Below are 13,206 nucleotides of genomic sequence, written 5' to 3'. Positions count from 1 at the left end.
CTGCAGCGGGTGTCTCTGACCCAGCCCTGAAATCCATCAGGATTTTTGCTTGGTCAGGTGAGGATTGCTGTCACGGTCTGGGCCCAAACTTCAAACAAAGCAAATGACTCACAAACAGCAGAAGGTTTCAGTCTGCTCCCCTTCCCCCTCGCAGGGGGAAAGGAAATCTAGCTGACTAAAAGAATGGCCCTTCAAGCACAAGAACACAAAGTACTTCTCTTATGAAGCAAAGAAATCCTAATCTGAGGGTTCCAGGTTACAGTGAAGTTCCAGGAGGGAAGGAAATGGAGACCTGCTCACTCTTAAATAGCAAACTTTAAGCACTGAGTCGTTGCGTCAAGCCAAAGATCAAGCTACAGCCAACTCCAAATCTGACAACTCCAACACTCAGCGTGCTCTCCTCATCTCAGGGTGGAAATCTTTCCCAGAGGCTCTCACATCGCCTTAAGATCTCACCTTCATTCCTTCCTTGCTCTCTCCAAAACCATATTGAAAAAACCAGCAGCACAGAAAGCACATTCAAATGACATTCAAAGCGCAAATCAAGCAGCTGAGTTTCAACTGGATCATGCCTGAAGAGGCCAGTCCCTTGCAGCAGGCTTTGACTATCAAACAGCTTTCCTGTGTCCTTGTCAGCCTCTGCTTCCCCAGCTGCCACTTCTTTGGGAGGACACTAAAAACGCATCCTCCCCCAGGAAAGCTCCCACCCCAGGGAACTCCAACTGAAAAGCTGAGTAAGTTTTCTTCTTTGATTTTGTTATTTTCCCTCTGGAATAGCAATGAGAAAACTGGTTTTGGCTACACCAACAACAACGCCGTTTTCCACAAGGCACGCTGGTCCTTGCTGCCGTCAGCACACTTGCCCAGCAAGGTTAAGCGTGTAACTCCCATGAGAGAGCTGCTGCGCAGGCTGAGCCGCAGGAGCCCTGCCTAGTCCCGCAGGCAAGCGGGGAAGGAGCAGCAGAGCCTCGGGGTACCTTCTTGAGGAACGTCGCCACCGTTTCTCGCTTCGTGGCTGTGATGCGCTTCACCCCTTCTGGCGACTGCACTCGGATTATCTGTAGGGTTAAGAGGACAGCCCGAGTTAGTGACATGGGAACAGAGCCCACCCTCTGCTCACAGCCTGCTGAAGCCACGGCTGAAGTTTCACGTGCACAGCACAGACCATCCCCACGGCTCCTCCCTCCTGCTTCTAATGCTGCTCTTCAGAAGGGCGTGCAAATGTACAAGGAAGTAATTTGCTCTTGGTAAGGCAGCCCTGGCCTGATGTTTGCATGCTGCAGGATGAATTATCCTAATGCACAAGGCATGGCAAGAAGTTGGCACCAAGAAAAGTACTAACGCTGCTTTTTTTGTTAAAGCTCTGACCTCAGATGTGGAATTAAAACTTTCAGGAGGGTGAATCAGAGCTTCTATGGGGGCGATTTATTTAGTGCCGACACACAAACACCGGCCCAACTGGTGTAATGGGCACCAGGGCTGTTGTTAGGCTTCAGCCCACACTACTGATGAGCAACTTGCATCACTAATGAGAAGTTGAGAAGAGCCACGAGGCCCAGGCTATTCCTGTGAAACACTGCAACCTGAAGAGATAGGGAAAACTGGCAACAGTTTTGCTGCAGCCTGATGCAAGAGATAGGAAAAACCAGCAGCTCTCTGGGAAAAAGGTCGGGGACAGTTCCTCACGTACTGGCAGGGAACAGGCAAACAGGGCCACTGGTGTCCTGGTGCTGCCGGGGAGCAGAGCAGAGACTCGAGCTCCCCCGAGGAGCACCACGGAGCCACGCTCGGGCGACCGCGTGTGTGCTAACGGGGGGGCACGGGGGGCTGCCGGTGCCCCGGCGTTCCCTTGCAGGACCCCTTTGCGCTTCCCCGACCCCCAGCACGGGAGCAAGCCCGGCTGGCGGGGAGCGGGAGCCCCTCACGGTGCCGACGAGCCCCTCCTCCGACAATGTCGCCCCCCCGGCCAAGATGGGGTACCCCCCCGGGGGCCGAGCGGGACCCCGGCTCCAAACCCCACACTCTCCCGGGGGGCATCTCCCCACGGGGAACCCGTCCGCGGCGCCGCTCCGAGGGGGCGGGAGAGCTGCCCGGCTGCGTCCCCGCCAGCCCCGGCTGGGCTCAGCCCCGGGGTCCGCGCTGCCGGCGGGATGCCCCGTCCGCGGAGGCCGGCGCGGCCCCGGGGCGCCCCGGTGCGGTCCCGCCGAGCGGGCTGAGCGCGGCCCGGCCCCGCCGCCCCACCGGAATCTGCTGCCTCATCGCCCCTCCCCCCGGCCGCCGCCGCCCGGCCCCACTCACGATCGTCTCCGCCATGGTACTGCCCGCCGGGAACCGGGGCTCGCCGCGCCGCCCAGCCACCGCTCCGGCCCGCTGCGGCCCGACCCGCTCCGTTCCGCCCTGCCCGGCCCGGCCCGCTCCGGCCCGCCGCCTCCCGGGCCCGGCCCGCCGCCTGCGCCGCCGCCGCCCGGGCCCCGCGCCCCGGCACCCGCGTTCCGCCCTGCGAGGGTTCCTAGCCCGGGCGGTGCCACAGCCACAGCCGTCCCCCTGCCCTGCCCCGGTGCCACCGCCACAGCCGTCCCCCTGCTGCCCCGGTGCCACCGCCACAGCCGTCCCCCCCGCTGCCACAGCCTGTTCCCCCCTGTGCCGCCGCCCTTTCGTTCCCCCCCCCCGCCGCGCCCCGCTCCGCGTCCCGCAGCGGCCGTGGGGTCCCTCGGTGCCCCTTCTCCCAACGCACGGAGCCTCGGGGCGGGGGGTCCCGGGGCCGGGTAGCGGGATGCGGGCTCCGCCGGGGACCGTTCCCCTGCTGGCCCGGGGGCCGGGACCGGGGCGCAGCCGCGGCACTATTTAAGCGCTGGCCGCGGCCCCTCACATGACGGCGGTGTGACCGGCCCGGCCCCGCCATGGCGTGGAGCGCGGCGTGGCTGCTCCGGCCCCGCGGCGGGGAGAGCGCCCACCTGCTGCCCCAGGTAACGGCGGGACCCCCCCCAGGACCCTCAGCCCGCGCCCCTGCCGCGTGCACCCGGGGCCCTCGGCCCCGGGGTGCAGGGTCCCGGGGTGCTGGGTCCATGGTGCAGCACCCGCATCTCTGGGGGTCTCCATACAGATGAATCCGGGGGTCCCCCCGTTAGGGGCAGGGTCTCCGGGGGAGTACCCACCCGCTCCCTGCCTGCTCAGACCCCGGGATCTCGGTGGCAGGAGGGGTCACTGCGTGGGTGGGGGGCACCTGGCACAGGGGGCTCTTCCAAAGGGGGGACCTGGGGGCTCCAGGAGCTTGTGACAGCCTCTGGCTGTGGGATGGGGGTACGTGGGTGAGGGGGCACTGGGGGGCTGCTGGGGCTGCCCCGCTGGCTGCAAGCGGCTGGTTGTCGGTGCAGGGGTCCAGGCTGGTGCGGCTGCCCTCCGCCTCCTCCGATGAGGATGACCACTCGCCGGCCGGGGACACGGACCTGGCCGCAGGCGAGCAGGACCCTGTGCTGTGGTGCTCCGGCCCCCCCAAGCTGGGTCCCTTCAGCCAGTGCGTGCGGTACCTGGCCTTCCTCTGGAACCTGCTCTTCCTCCTGCTGGGCCTGCTGGCCCTGGCCGTGGGAGTGTGGGGGCTGCTGGCCAAGGGCTCGCTGGAGGGGGGGCGCCTGGCCCCCCTGGGCTCCGACCCCATGCTGCTCTTTGTGCTGGTGGGGCTGGGGGCCAGCACCGTCTCGCTGGCCGGCTGCCTGGGTGCCCTCCACTCCAGCCCCTGCCTGCTGCGCTTCTTCGTGGGCGCCGTGCTCACCTTCGCCGCGCTGGAGGTGCTGGGGGGGCTGCTGCTGGTAGCGGCACGGCACCGGCTGCGCGACGCCATGCGGGACACCCTGCTGCTCTGCCTCCTGCGCTACCAGGAGGAGCCTGACCTGCGGTTCCTGGTGGATGAGGTGCAACGGAGCCTGCGGTGCTGCGGCCTCAGCTCCTACCGCGACTGGGAGACCAACCTGTGAGTTGGGGTATGGGGGGGGTGGGTGTTGCTGGGGGGTACACTGGGACGGTGCGTGGACCCAGCAGCTCTCCTTGTCCGTCCCCGCAGGTACTTCAACTGCAGTGCCCCGGGAGTGCAGGCGTGCAGCGTCCCTGCCTCCTGCTGCTTGGACCCCTGGCAGAATGGTACCCTCACCAACACCCAGTGCGCCTTTGGGGTCCTGCGCCTGGGCGACATGGCGGCCAGCACCATCGTGCACCTGGGGGGCTGCGTGGCACAGCTCAGCGCCTGGCTTCACACCCAGGCGGGCGGCATCGTGGCTGGCGCAGCTGTGCTGGTGCTGGTCGAGGCCACTGGCGTGCTCATGGCGCTGAGGGTGCTTGCAGACATCATGCCCATTGGGGCACACGGTTGAGGTGTGTTGTGCTGGTTGCCACCCGGGGTGGGGGACACCATGGGGTCGGAGACATGCAGGGGGCTGACCCAGCCCGAAATAAATCTCATCGGAAAGCTGAGCCCCCCATGTCCCATCCATCCCGTGCCTCGGGGAGATGCCTTCCATCCACACCTCTGCCAGCCCCACACCACGACACCAGGCTCTCGCGCTTGTTCTGGGTTTTAATGAGCATTTCTCCAGGCTAAGCCCCACTGCGTGGATGGGGCGGCTTCTACCTACGCCATGATGCGGGGCGGGCGGGTGGCGGTGGCCACGGCCTACCTAGATGATGCCATACTGAGCCAGCTCGTGCAGCTCCAGGTGGCTGAAGGCTTCCCAGGGACAGATGACGGTGATGTCTGGGGAGAGGAGAGAAGCTGTGTCAGCAGGACTGCCCAGCCTGGCCGCAGGCGGCTGTGCCTGCAGCAAGCCCCACTCCCCCCTGCTGCAAAGGGGGGACAGGACCACCATACCTGTTCCCAGCCCCTCCATGCCCGGGATGTCATCACCAAACCTGCAAGGAGAGAGTGAGCCTTAGCCCCCTGACCAGCCCCTACCCCCCCCAGGCTGACACATACAGCTGTATCCCCACCACCACGGGTCCCAGGGCTTAGCCCCACTCACCCCTGCACCCCTTTTTTGGGGGGCTTGCTTTTGAACTGCCTTGTCTGCCTCTGCTTGAATTTGGTCGGTCCCTTCCGGGGGGTGGCGGGTCCCCCGGTCACTCTGGTGGCTGATTTAACCTCTGGCTTGGAGACCTCCAGGCTCATGGCTGTGCCGGGGCTGGCCGCCTGCCCCGCGGCGGGGGTGTCCCAGCAGGTCTGGTGCTGGCGCAGGACGGCTTCTCACACCTGATGGAGGGCAGATGTGGGGGACCCTCTTCTCCTACCACCTCCGGGCACCCTGTGCCCCCATTCCCACCCTGTCCTGCCCTTGGCTGATCAGCTTTCCAGGCTGCCCTGGAGGAGAGACCCCTCCCTGCAACCTTGACTTAGCCCAGCTCGGAGCCCGCTAATCCCCTTACCCCAAAAGCAGGGAAGCGCATCCCTGGGGTCAGCAGAGCTGCTGCCTCCCCTTGTGGCTGTTCCTCCAGCCCTTGCCCCCTGCCCCAGCCCGGATATGACACCCGGGGGGCCTGCTGCCGGGAGCCCCCACCACGGCTCACCCCAGGCTCTGTGCTGAGCTGCGTGCCGTGGTGGGTTGCCATCAGCGCAGGCATGGGAGCACGGCGTCCCCTGGGGCTTGTTTGCAGCGGGATGGGTTTTGGGGATGCTGGGCTGTGGATCCCTTGGGACCCATGCTAGGATGCAGGTGGCTGTGGCAGCAGGGGGAGCGCAGGGTGACAGCCAAGGTGGACATCACACGGGATCCATCCTGCTGTGGTTGTGCCGCCTCTGAACGCACAGCCATGCCATGGGCCAGGTGCGGGAGTTTTGCAGCACAGGATGTGACTCCGGCATCGGTGCAAGGGTGCTCAGCCCCACTGCGGAGCCCAGCAGCTCAGCCCGACCCCAGGGGAGAAGGGATCCAGCCCAGGGAGATGCCAGAGGTGCTGCTCCCGGCTGCAGGAGTAGGAAGCAACAGCAGGCTCCTGCCTGGAGCAAAGCAGTGCCCTGCCCGGTGACACTGGCACCGGGTCCGGTTCTGTGCACGGAGCAGAGCCCCCAACTTACGCAACCGCCGCAGTCCCTGAGGCCAGCGCTGCTCCGCAGGAGATCTTCCGTCTGGCTCCTGCCAGCACACGTCCTATAGGCGCTCTGGGTGGCTTTTAGGGGAGGGCAGATTTATCCTGCTTTGGGGTAATAGGATTATTTATGTCCCTTCTTTTCAAAGGGGTAATCCGGTGTCCTCCACCTCCTACTCTGCCCTGGTGGGGAGGGGGTGTCTGGATTAGTGACGCTGGGACTGATGGTGGCAGGATGGGCAGCAAATCACCCATGGGGAGACCCTGCCTCCCCAAATCACCAAGGTGTCTCTCCTAGGGGGGACCCCCTGCTCCCTGAGAGATCGCCCCAGTGCCCCTTGATCCCAGGGGCAGGGATGGGACCCCCAGCCTCCCCAGGACCAGCTTGCTGTGAGGATGCATGAACCAGGAACCAAGCACCCTTCATGGGTTGACCCCAACAGGGCAAGGCAGCACTGTGGCAGGCTGTGCTTGGAAATAATGGGAAAACACCAGGACACACTGGACTTCCAGCCTGTGCTTGGTGCTGAGCACCGTCCAGCCCCGACAGCTGCTGGGTACTGCTGCCAGGGGTCACCTGAGCATGGGGGGCTGCCCTGGGCTGCCCCCTGAACATCGTCCCTGCTGGTGCCACCATGGGGAGAAGCCTGAGCCAAAACCTGGCAGAATTGGGGCTGAGCAGCCCAGCAGCCCTACTTTCTGTGGGATGGTATCACACCAAAGCTTCCCTTAATCCCAGCACTAAAGCAATTACAAAAAGGAATAATCTCAGTACGCTTTAATTGAACTTCAGCCCCTGCCACTAATTGCAATTAGTTGGATGCCAACAAGTAGGATTAGAGGGATGAGGGAGCGTTTTCTACGAAGCTGGCAGAACCAGCTACTTCTCCAGCAAAATGCAGGGCCCTTGTCTTAATTGCCGCTTCCAGTTTGGGCTTCGTTAGCGAGTGTTGCTGGAGGGTTTGTGGCTCCCTGGGGAGCCCGTGCCAGGAGGGTCTGGGGGGGGTCCCCATGGCCGGGAGCCTGTGAGTTCCCCAGCACAGCCGAGCAGGATGGAGGCAAAGGCAATGGAGGAAGAAACGCCACCGTGAAGAACAGCTTGGTGGGTTGTGACCTTGGTGCCGGAGCTGGGGATGGTGCCACTGCCAGGCCCCACGTGCTCGCAGCCGCACGCTACCTGCACCTCCTGCCCGGGGCAGGGGCTGGCAGCCCCACTGCCCACCCTGCAAGCCCTTCACGCAGAGAAGCCCCTAAGAGGCTTAAGGTGCCGGTAGGAGGGTGTTCGGTGTAGCACCCAGCCCTCCCCAATCACCAGGTCATGGCCAAGCTTCAGAAGGTGCTTAAAATCCAAGCTGGGGAGGGCAAGGACAATGCAAGAGCAGCGGCACGGGGAGGGCTGGGTGTGGGGGGGATGTGCCAGCCTGCCCTTGGCAGGGATCTTCCATTCTGGGGGAGCACAGCACATGCTGGGAAATCTGGGGCTCAAGAGAGACGCCAACTGCTGCCTGTCCCCGGGGCAGGTTCCCTGTAGATGTGGCGAGATGTGACCTCAGCGCCACCTGTACCAAAGCACATCTGGGACCCCCTGCTCGATGCTGGACAGGCCCCCGGGAGGGCTCAGAGCAGCACCAGCCCATCGCCCCCAGAGCTCAATACACACAAATTAAATATTTTAAATAATCTGAGTCCGGATCCCACCACCCAGCTTGGAGCAGAGGCTCCTGTGGGGTGTCACCTGCTGGTTTTTGGGGACCAGGGGAGGATCAGTCCTTCATGCGCAGCTTGATCTCCATCTTGAGGATCATTTTAATGTTCTCATCCTCCACGTGCTCCTCCACGGCCGCCAAAGCCTGTGCCCCGCCGTCCTGGTACCGCTCCAGCAGCTCCTCCACGTACCCAACCCAGACGCAGTTGGGGCAGCCGGTGCCACAGCAGTGTGTGGGTGGTGGTGGGATCGGGGGGGCAGCAGGAGGGGCCGTCCCCTCGCTCTGGGGGGTACCCGTCTCACCGTCGCTCCCCAGGGTATCTGAGGTGCCGTTGGTCTTTGCTGGGGTGTCCGAAAGTTTCCGAAGGCTGGAGATGGTGGTGGGGTCGGGGCGTGGGGTCCCTTCCCTGACCAGCCCCCTGGGGTTGCCGGCACCATCCAGGGGCTCCTGAGAACCCCAACCCCGCGCTGATGTCAGCCTGGCAGAAACGCAGGGGGCTGTACCCCCCCCCCCACAGCCTGGCCACAGGACCCCCACCCACCCCACAGCACCCTGCTCCCAGTGCGCCCCCTCATCCCACCACCATCACCCCCCCAGCAGCTCACGCAGCCCCAGCAGCACCCCCTGGCCCCCCATCCCAGCATCCCCATCCTCCCCCAGCTCCTCCCCATCCCAGCACTCCCCTTCTCCCCCTCTCAGCCCCTCACCCCCAGCACCCCCTTGTCCCCCCCCGCTCTCCCCCATCCCCAGCACTTCCTTTTCCCCCACTCAGGCCCCCATCCCCAGCACCCCCTTGTGTCCCCCACCCTCAGCACCCCTTCATCTCAACCCCAGCACCCCTCACCCCCCTACTCACTCCCCCCCATCCCCAGCACCCCCTTGTCCCCCTCGTTCAGCCCCTCATCCCTAGCACCCCTCTACTCCCCCATTCCAGCACCCCCTTACCCCCGCCTCAGCCCCCCATCCCCACCACTCCTTTACCGCCCCCATCGCCAGCACCCCTTTCCCCCCCTTCAGCCCCCCAGCACCCCGTACGCCCCCCCGTTACCGCCCGGCGCGCTCCCGCCAGGCCGCGGGCCCCCCGCAGCAACATCCGGCCGCCCCGCCCTGGTCCCGCCCCGGCCCCGCCCGAGCGGCAGCTCTCCCGGCCAATGGCAGCCCGGCGTGGCCGGCCGGTGAGGGCTCGGCCGCTGAGGAGCCAATAATGAGCAGGGGGCGGGGCCGGGGCGACGCGAGTCGGAGGGAAGCCGGAAGTGGCGGCGGGGCGGCCGCGTGGGGACCGGCGGAGCCATGGGCCGGGGGCCGGGGCCGCGGCGGGGACCGGGACCGGGACGACGGGGACCGGGACTTGGATCGGGATCAGGACCGGGACCGAGGCAGAGACAGAGACAGAGGCAGGGATCGAGATCGGATCAGGGACCGGCAGCGGGGCCGAGCGCTCCGCAACGCAGTAGGTCAGTGTCCGGGGGATCCGGTCGGGTCGGGCCTGACTGGCTCCCGGTTCGGGGCCTGGACCCACGCGGGGTCTCGGTGCCCGGCTGGGCTCTGGCGTGGGCCTGGCTTCCAGGGGCTGGGTCCCGATGTCCCCCTGTGCGCAGGTCCCGATGGCCCGCCGGGTCTGCTGGTGCCTCGCCAGGTCCAGCTGCCCCGGTACCCTGCCGTGCCTGTGTCCCCGTGGCCCTTCGTGCTCCGGTCTTGGTGGTTCAGGGCAGGCCGCACACCGTGCTCCTTCTCTCCCAGGAAGGAGAGGAAGATGGACAACTTGAAGCCCAAGCACCCCGACGAGCAGGAGATCCCCTTCCGCCTGCGGGAGCTCATCAGGAGCCGGGAGGCCATGAAGCATCCCAGCCGTGGGAAGAGGCCAGCGGCAGGTGGGATGAAGAGCTGGCCCCAGCGGGGGTGCCTGGGGCCTGCCCGAGGAGCCCGTGGCACTGCGGTGCAGCTGGAGGCAGCCGGATCCTGCAGTGGGGCATCCTCTTCTCCCCGGTGATGTCCCATTCCTGCCCTGCCAGGGGGAGGGAACCCCCGGATGGTCACTGCTGCAGCAATGTCACCTGTCTTTCCTAGAGAAGAAGAAGCAGCCCAAGTCAGAAGGCCCCAAGGCCCCGGGAGACATCCCCGTACCCAAGTTCAGGAGAGGAAAGGGGGAGTCAGAGCACTCCTATATCTGCCGCATGGAGCAGGAGGTGCAGCGTGTCCTCTTCCTCACCAAGAACCAGCTGCAGCGGGAGCCTGAGAAGGAGGGAATGGCACCGCAGAAGTCCAAGAGAAAGAAAGAGTGAGAGCAAGGCCACCGCAGCTGCTGGGGCTGGACTGGGTCAGCCCAGGCCTGTGGCCCGGCCTGATTCTGGGTGCGGGGTGGGTGCTTTGCTGGTGTTGCAGTGCAGGTCCAGCATCCAGCAGCGACTAGGGCTGTGGGGCTACCCTCCAGGGGGCTGAGTCGCTGGTACCAGAGCCGCAGGCCTGCTTCACCCTCCTGCTGGGCTGGAGCTGATGGGAGAGATGTGGGACCCCAGGTTTTGGGGGGATACCATGGGGCAGGAACTCGCTTACTTGCTCTCTGTCCAGTCATAAGTGCTGGCCATAATGCAGCTCTTCAGATTTCAGAATAAGAAGCTGGAAAAAGCTCGGAAGAAGAAGGAGGAGAAGAAAGAGGCCATGCTGGAGAAGAGACTGTTCCAAGGTGGGTCTTGCACAGCGGGGTGGCTAGGGTGACCCCCTGCCCCAGCAGCATGTGGAGAGCTGGGGGGTGAGCTGGAGTGGCGTGTCCCAGTGAGCTCCTGCTGATGCCTGCGCCTGTTTCTCAGACAAGGTGGCATTTGGTGAAGTGGTTACGCAGCCGCCCACGATCACCTCGCGGCCCAGGGGCCAGGGCCCCACAGAGAAGGTGAGCTGTGGTGGGTGATGCCTCCTGCCCCTCGGCAACACCCTCGGGTACCTAGAGGTCTGGGCTGGACCTGGGTCACCTCACCTCCCTTGGGCTGGAAATCAGGCCTGGAAGCGCAGTGGTGGCCTTGGCCTCCTGGTGACAGTTCCTTGGAGCCTGATCCTGGCTTTTTCACTCTTCATGCTCCCTGGCATGTCCCGTCTCTGCCCACAGGCTGGACAGAAGCAGCTCCTCCTGACGTCTCGCCTGGGCCAGAGCCAGGCGTCCCCAGTGTCACCAGCAGTGCCAATGTCAATGGCTCGCCGTCGCATCGTGGAGGAGGAGAGAGCACGTGTCATCCAGGCCTACAGGGACATCCAGAGGCGCAAACAGAAGCAGCGGGAAGCGGCGCAGGGCAGCGCCTGGGCCAAATGCAGAGTCCCCAGCTGAGTCCAGCCTGGAGGAGCTGGGTTTCTGGTCCCAACAAGGGCGTACAGGCAGCACGGGACCCCAGGACTTGAGCGGGACAGTTGTCCTGATGCTGCTCTTCTGTTGCTGAGCCCTGGGGCTCCCCACGGCCCCGCACCTCGGCTCGGGGCACCCCCAGGGCTCAGCTCGGGAGCTGGGACCGCTGTGGTGCCATGGAACTATTTGTAGTAAAAGTGCCGCTGAGCGTTGGTGTGAGCGCGTCTGTGCCTCGCCAGCCTGCCTGGCTTCCTTCCCGCGGAAGGGACACCGGCTGTGCCGGCGTGTGCCGGGTGGTGTGCCGGCAGATGGCAGTCCTGGCCCGCAGCGGGCATGTCACCATCACTCGCTGTGGGGGCCCTGGCAGGGCTTCGGTTAGGGGCAGGACCCTTATTGCTCAGCCTTGAGGAAGACCCCAGTGCCTGACCGTGAACCCCCTGGCTCCCACCCTGACTCCCGGTTGGAGGAGAGTGAGGCAAGCTCCGGGGACATGGAGTGTCCCCCAGGACTCACTTGCACGGTGTCACTTTCCTCCATTGTCACCACTTGGGACACTGTGTGAGACCTTGGTCTGCAGCCACACTCGTCCCTGCCCTCCGCATCACCACCCATCCTGGCGCTGCCCAAGTCCCTGCCTGTCCCTGGCAGACTCTCTGGGTCACTGTGACCGCAGTGTCCTCCCTGCTGCCAGGGATGCTGCCATGGCCCCATCGCTGCACCGCACCAGCTCTGTGCCATACGGCACAGTGCGAGGCCCCATGCCATCCAGACATACCCCACCAAGGCTTACAGCCCCCCAGCTCCCGGCCCTCGGGGACAGGTCTGGGGGGCTGCTGCCAGCACAGCCCATGTCTGCCCACAGGGCTGGCGTGGCAGCTTCACCTGGATGGGACAAAGGCAGCGCTGTTCTCGCCCCGTGCCTGAGCGCCTGCACAAAGCGTTGCCTGTTGGAGTGGGGCCGGCCCTGGCTCTGTGGCCAGTGCTGACGGCAGCCGGTGGGATCCCAGCCTTCCGGAGGGGCTGGGCACGGGGAGCAGAGCCACCGGCACCCTCTGGTGTCCCCTGCCAGAGCCAAATGGGGACAAGGGCTTTGTACCTTGTTTTTCAGGTGACTCTGATGTCCCCAGGGCTGTCACCTCCTTCCTTGCACGCTGGGAAGGCAGAGCTCGGCCACACTGTGCCTGGGGATGCTGTGCACCCCAGCTCAGCCAGGCTGGCAGGTGGATGTACCTTGGCGGGGGCGGGGGGGCACACACTTGGGCCCCACCATACCATGTGGTGCCAGTGCCCAGGAGGAGGGCACACTGTGGTGGCAGCAGCCCTGGGGATCTTTGAGTGGTGCTGCTTGGAGACGTCCCCACTGGCGGCTGGTGCCAGGTAAACACGGGTGACACAGCAGAGCCCCAGGGGGCACGGCCAGCTCCTGTGGCCCTCCCCAGCCTTTGCGGCTGCTGTGTCCCCACAGCCCGGAGCACCGGCACGTGCCAGCCAGCAAGGGCATGGCTGGGACATGGTGTGTGCCAGGCTCTGGCTGGTGCATCCCTTGTGTGGGCACCGTGGCAGTGCGAGGCGCTCGTGCCTGCAGCCATGGGCAGCCCCGCTGCCGCCAGCCCGGCTCCAGCTCAAGGAGACCGGGTCACCCACCTGCCCCCACGAAGCCATTTCAGTCCCTGAATAATTCATGGTACTGCTGGCCACAGCCGCAGCTTCCTGCCTGGCAGGAGAAATCGCTATGGAGGGGAAAGGCAATCTGAGCAGGAGAAACCGCCCCCGACCTTGGCATGTCCTCCGGGCCGTGCCATTCCCCGCCAGGCAGCCCATCTGCCTGCCCTGCCGAGCCCGCCGGCTCCCGGCCCAGCCGCCCCATCTGCCTACCTGGCCCCAGCACATGGTGCCGCAGGGCGACGGAGAGCAGGGCTGGGGGGCGTCGAGGGCCCTGCCCTCAGCCCCCTCCTTGCTCCCCATCGTCCCCCAGGACGTGGGGCTGAGCCCACTGGCACTGCAGCACAAGCCTTGGGCTGTGGTGGGGTCAGGGGTGGTGGAGCAGCCGGCGGCGTGGCTGGGTACCCGCTCCCCATCGTGGGCTGCCTGCTACAGCAC

The 13,206-nt window shown here is 65.3% G+C and overlaps 5 protein-coding genes across 5 annotated transcripts in view; 2 read left to right on the top strand and 3 right to left on the bottom strand.

The window, feature by feature from the left end:
• The window catches only part of NPLOC4 (NPL4 homolog, ubiquitin recognition factor), a 29,243-nt gene extending 26,787 nt beyond the window's left edge, over positions 1-2,456 (bottom strand). Inside the window, exons 1-2 of the mRNA XM_080389208.1 lie at positions 2,299-2,456; positions 978-1,058 (exon numbers count right to left, since the gene is read on the bottom strand). Of these exons, the coding sequence (XP_080245334.1) occupies positions 978-1,058; positions 2,299-2,313 (96 nt within the window). The 5' untranslated portion in view covers positions 2,314-2,456. The remainder of the gene's footprint in view (positions 1-977; positions 1,059-2,298) is intronic.
• A 130-nt stretch (positions 2,457-2,586) lies between these two features.
• TSPAN10 (tetraspanin 10) lies at positions 2,587-4,464 on the top strand. Its single transcript, XM_080389350.1, has 3 exons — positions 2,587-2,966; positions 3,375-3,967; positions 4,058-4,464. Exons 1-3 carry the CDS (start codon positions 2,901-2,903, stop codon positions 4,362-4,364), a joined length of 966 nt encoding a protein of 321 aa, XP_080245476.1. The 5' UTR covers positions 2,587-2,900; the 3' UTR covers positions 4,365-4,464.
• An 83-nt stretch (positions 4,465-4,547) lies between these two features.
• Positions 4,548-6,177, bottom strand: PDE6G (phosphodiesterase 6G). The gene is made up of 4 exons (XM_080389412.1): positions 6,059-6,177; positions 5,010-5,236; positions 4,859-4,899; positions 4,548-4,744 (listed from the first exon to the last, which is right to left on the bottom strand). Exons 2-4 carry the CDS (start codon positions 5,153-5,155, stop codon positions 4,668-4,670), a joined length of 264 nt encoding a protein of 87 aa, XP_080245538.1. The 5' UTR covers positions 5,156-5,236; positions 6,059-6,177; the 3' UTR covers positions 4,548-4,667.
• A 655-nt stretch (positions 6,178-6,832) lies between these two features.
• Positions 6,833-8,917, bottom strand: OXLD1 (oxidoreductase like domain containing 1). The gene is made up of 2 exons (XM_080389403.1): positions 8,824-8,917; positions 6,833-8,222 (listed from the first exon to the last, which is right to left on the bottom strand). The coding sequence occupies exons 1-2, from the start codon at positions 8,866-8,868 to the stop codon at positions 7,833-7,835; spliced, it is 435 nt and encodes a 144-aa protein (XP_080245529.1). The 5' UTR covers positions 8,869-8,917; the 3' UTR covers positions 6,833-7,832.
• A 73-nt stretch (positions 8,918-8,990) lies between these two features.
• On the top strand, positions 8,991-11,314 carry CCDC137 (coiled-coil domain containing 137). Its single transcript, XM_080389336.1, is given in 7 exon segments — positions 8,991-9,229; positions 9,516-9,646; positions 9,843-10,053; positions 10,376-10,458; positions 10,583-10,662; positions 10,876-11,046; positions 11,048-11,314. Coding segments are annotated over 7 exon segments (993 nt in total). The 5' UTR covers positions 8,991-9,065; the 3' UTR covers positions 11,201-11,314.
• Positions 11,315-13,206: the final 1,892 nt, after the last annotated feature.

Source organism: Falco punctatus (genome assembly GCF_963210335.1).
Source record: "Falco punctatus genome assembly, chromosome: 1".
Lineage (NCBI taxonomy): Eukaryota > Metazoa > Chordata > Aves > Falconiformes > Falconidae > Falco > Falco punctatus.
Note: the sequence above shows the minus strand (reverse complement) of the source record. Positions and strands in the feature narration are given on the sequence as shown.